Source organism: Fukomys damarensis, unplaced genomic scaffold (assembly GCF_012274545.1).
Source record: "Fukomys damarensis isolate Sample0158 unplaced genomic scaffold, DMR_v1.0_HiC HiC_scaffold_37, whole genome shotgun sequence".
Lineage (NCBI taxonomy): Eukaryota > Metazoa > Chordata > Mammalia > Rodentia > Bathyergidae > Fukomys > Fukomys damarensis.
In genome coordinates, this window is record NW_022900949.1 from 10,139,915 (window position 1) to 10,142,773 (window position 2,859).

Sequence of the window (2,859 nt, forward strand, 5' to 3'; positions counted from 1 at the left end):
TAGGGCTGTGGGCCCGGCCAGCCCTCGGCAGGACCACCAGCAACGGGACGCACCTGCCCTCCGGGGCTCCCGGCCTGGACCAGCGTGTGTCCCCATCCTCCACCCCTGCTCAGACACGGGAGGGGCCCCATACTGGACCTGGGTCAGCCCTCGAGGGGTCTGGGAGGGGGCCGGGGCCCGGTCTGTAAATAGCCATGATTGTTAACTCTTCCCATCTGTTCCCAGGGGACCTTGGGTGGCAGCCGGCCAGCCCTCCCCTCCCCCATTGCCACCACCCCTGTGTTTCCCCAAGGTGGGGTTCAGGGGTGGAGTGGGGCCCAGGGGAGTCCCCTGCCCGGTGCGGTTACTGGGCCTCCAGGTTCTTCCCTCCAGGTTGGGAAGGAGTCTGCACAGAGCCATAGCTGACCAGGGGTTCCCGTGGGCCACTCCTGTCCCCACCCCACCCCACTGAAAGCCATTGGAGACGTTCAGGGAAATCGGGGGGTGCCGTCTGGCCGCCCCCCGCTCGGGTACTCAATCTCAGGTATCCACAGATGGTGCCCCTGGGAGGGGGAGGGAGGGAGGGACTAGAGTGGGCTCCCCACGGAGCTCTGGGATTCCCTTTGGGGTGAGCGAGGTGGGCAGTGGAGAGGCAGGTGGTGTGCGAATGCTGGTTTATTTATTTTCCTGGCTCTGCTGGCGCAGGGTGGGGGGCACGCCCCTTCCTTGGACCCACGCGTGTGCGTGCGGTGTGTGCGTGTGTATGAGAGAGAGGGAGACCGAGAGGGAGGGGTCCCTGCTTCCCTGCTGGGGCAGGGTCTCTGATTTTGGCCTTTGTGGCACTGTGACCGACAATCTTGTACAGGAATCTCATGGCCATCGGGGTGGACGCGATGGCCTTCCTGTCCCGAAGCTGGGTAGCAGAGCCTGAGGGACAGCCATGGCAGGGCTTTGAAGAGTCGCTTTCCTGGCCCTCAAACCCCTGTCTGTGTTGGGTGCCTGGAAGTGGCCCCTGGGCCCTTGGACTGAGCAGGAGGCTGGGCTATTCATCCTGCTGGGTAGCTCATTTTGGGGGGACTGATGAGTATTTTTTCAGGCACCAAGTCCCTTTCTTGTTTGGGTCCCTGTGGGTGGTCCACTGTCTTTCAGGGGGGTGTGAGTGTGGGGAGGGTCCCTGGTCTGGACACGCAGTGGGAGTTGAGTCTTGAGTCTGCTGTGGCTTAGATTTCCTCTGGGGCGGAGGGACAGAGGACCTCCCCCACCCTGGAGAGGAAGGGGACCCAGGTTCTCTGCCCAAGACCTCTTGGCCATTGGCTGCAGGCAGTTTTGAGAACTTGATTGGCTTTCTCAGCCTTCCTGTCTCCTGACTGGGGGACTTTGGGGTCTAGGTGATGCTCGTCTGTGCCTGCCTGTTCTATGCTCTGTCCTGAGGGGATCCAGGGATGGAGCCTGGGGTCCTGGCGGAGGGGGTCAGGGCCTGCCCTTCTGGAGCTGCGCTCGGAGGGTCACGTCCCCCCACGTCTCTCTCCCAGGTGTGCTGACGGGGCTGCCTGGCCTCGGGTGGCAGTGTTAGTGAAATGCCTTAGTCCAAGGGCGGGGGCTGGGGCGGATGTTCCCTGTGTCTCTGGATGTGTCCTGCTTGGTCCCAGTGTGTCCCTGTATTTGCCCTCTGCAAGGGGTAGGACTGCTGTTCTGGGGCCCAGGAACCCCAGAATAGCGGTGTTCTCGACCCCTGCCTGCTGTCCAGGGGTCTGGAGAGACCTAAGCCTGATCTTACCCCTGGAGCAGTCCCATGTGTGGCCTCTGAAGGGTGGGCAGGAGGGACCCTAGGGGACGTGGGCTTTCCGTGGTGGTGCCCCTCCCCCATCCCACCTGAGCTCGTCCTTGTATTTAATTAATTAAACCCTTTTTTAAAGCCGCCTTTGGTGTGTCTGTGGTTTCTTCTCACGGGTCGCTCCCAGCCTGTGGACTCTGCACTCCTATGCTCCTCTACCCGCCAGTGTAGCCCCAAAGCCATCAATCTGGGGAAACTGAGGCAGCAGGCTGCGGGTATCTTGGAGTGGTGGGGGGGGCCTGGGCTGGGACAATACTGCCTCCTTTCCGCCCCTGCCTGGAGACCCAAGCAGCCCCGTGCTCTGTGCAGTGTCACCCACGCGTGCGCAGCTGCGCCCCCCACCCACCCCGTTACCCAGCAACACCCCGCTAGGGTGTCTGCCGCCCCCTCCCCCTTCCGGAGCCTGCAGGGCCGGGGTGGGGGTGGGGGTGGGGGACTGTGCCCTGGTGCTGCACACTGGCGTCACATGTCCCCTCTCTTCCCATTCTGTCATCAGTGCCCAGCCGTCCACGCAGCTCAAGAATTGAGCACCCGCTGTATGTCAGCTTCCAGTTGCACCCCCGGGGCCACCCAGAAGCCGGTGAGAGCGAAGGCCCCCTCCCTGGGGAACAGACACTGGCAAACCCCAACCGTCTGGTCCAGAGCCCCAGGCACCTGCTGTTCAGGAAAGCCGCTGGCCCGCCGCCTGGTGGCCGCCTCTGGTATTGCACCCAGGTCTGGCTGACCCCACCTCGGTAGCCCTCTGTGGAGGACTGCACCCTCCCGCCTCCAAAGATTCTCGACCCCTGCTTCACTCAGCCAACCTCCTCTCCCTTCCCCTCCCTTCCCTCTCCCCTGTCCTTTCTGCTTCTCCCTCCCTCCCGGGCAAGTGCTCACCACTGAGCTACACTTCAAGCCTCTTTCATATTTACTTGTTTGTTTTTATACTAGGGATTGAACTCAGGACCTTTTTCTTGCTTGCGAGGCTGGCGATGGAACCACTGAGCTAAATCCCTGGCCCTCTTTCATTTTTTTTCCTTCCGGTACTGGGTAGCGAACTCAGGACC

At 62.2% G+C, this 2,859-nt stretch overlaps 1 protein-coding gene across 1 annotated transcript in view; it reads left to right on the plus strand.

The window, feature by feature from the left end:
- Klf16 (Kruppel like factor 16) overlaps window positions 1-2,551 on the plus strand; it is a 7,522-nt gene extending 4,971 nt beyond the window's left edge. Inside the window, exon 4 of the mRNA XM_010635124.1 lies at window positions 2,310-2,551. Within this exon, the coding sequence (XP_010633426.1) occupies window positions 2,310-2,551 (242 nt within the window). The remainder of the gene's footprint in view (window positions 1-2,309) is intronic.
- Window positions 2,552-2,859: the final 308 nt, after the last annotated feature.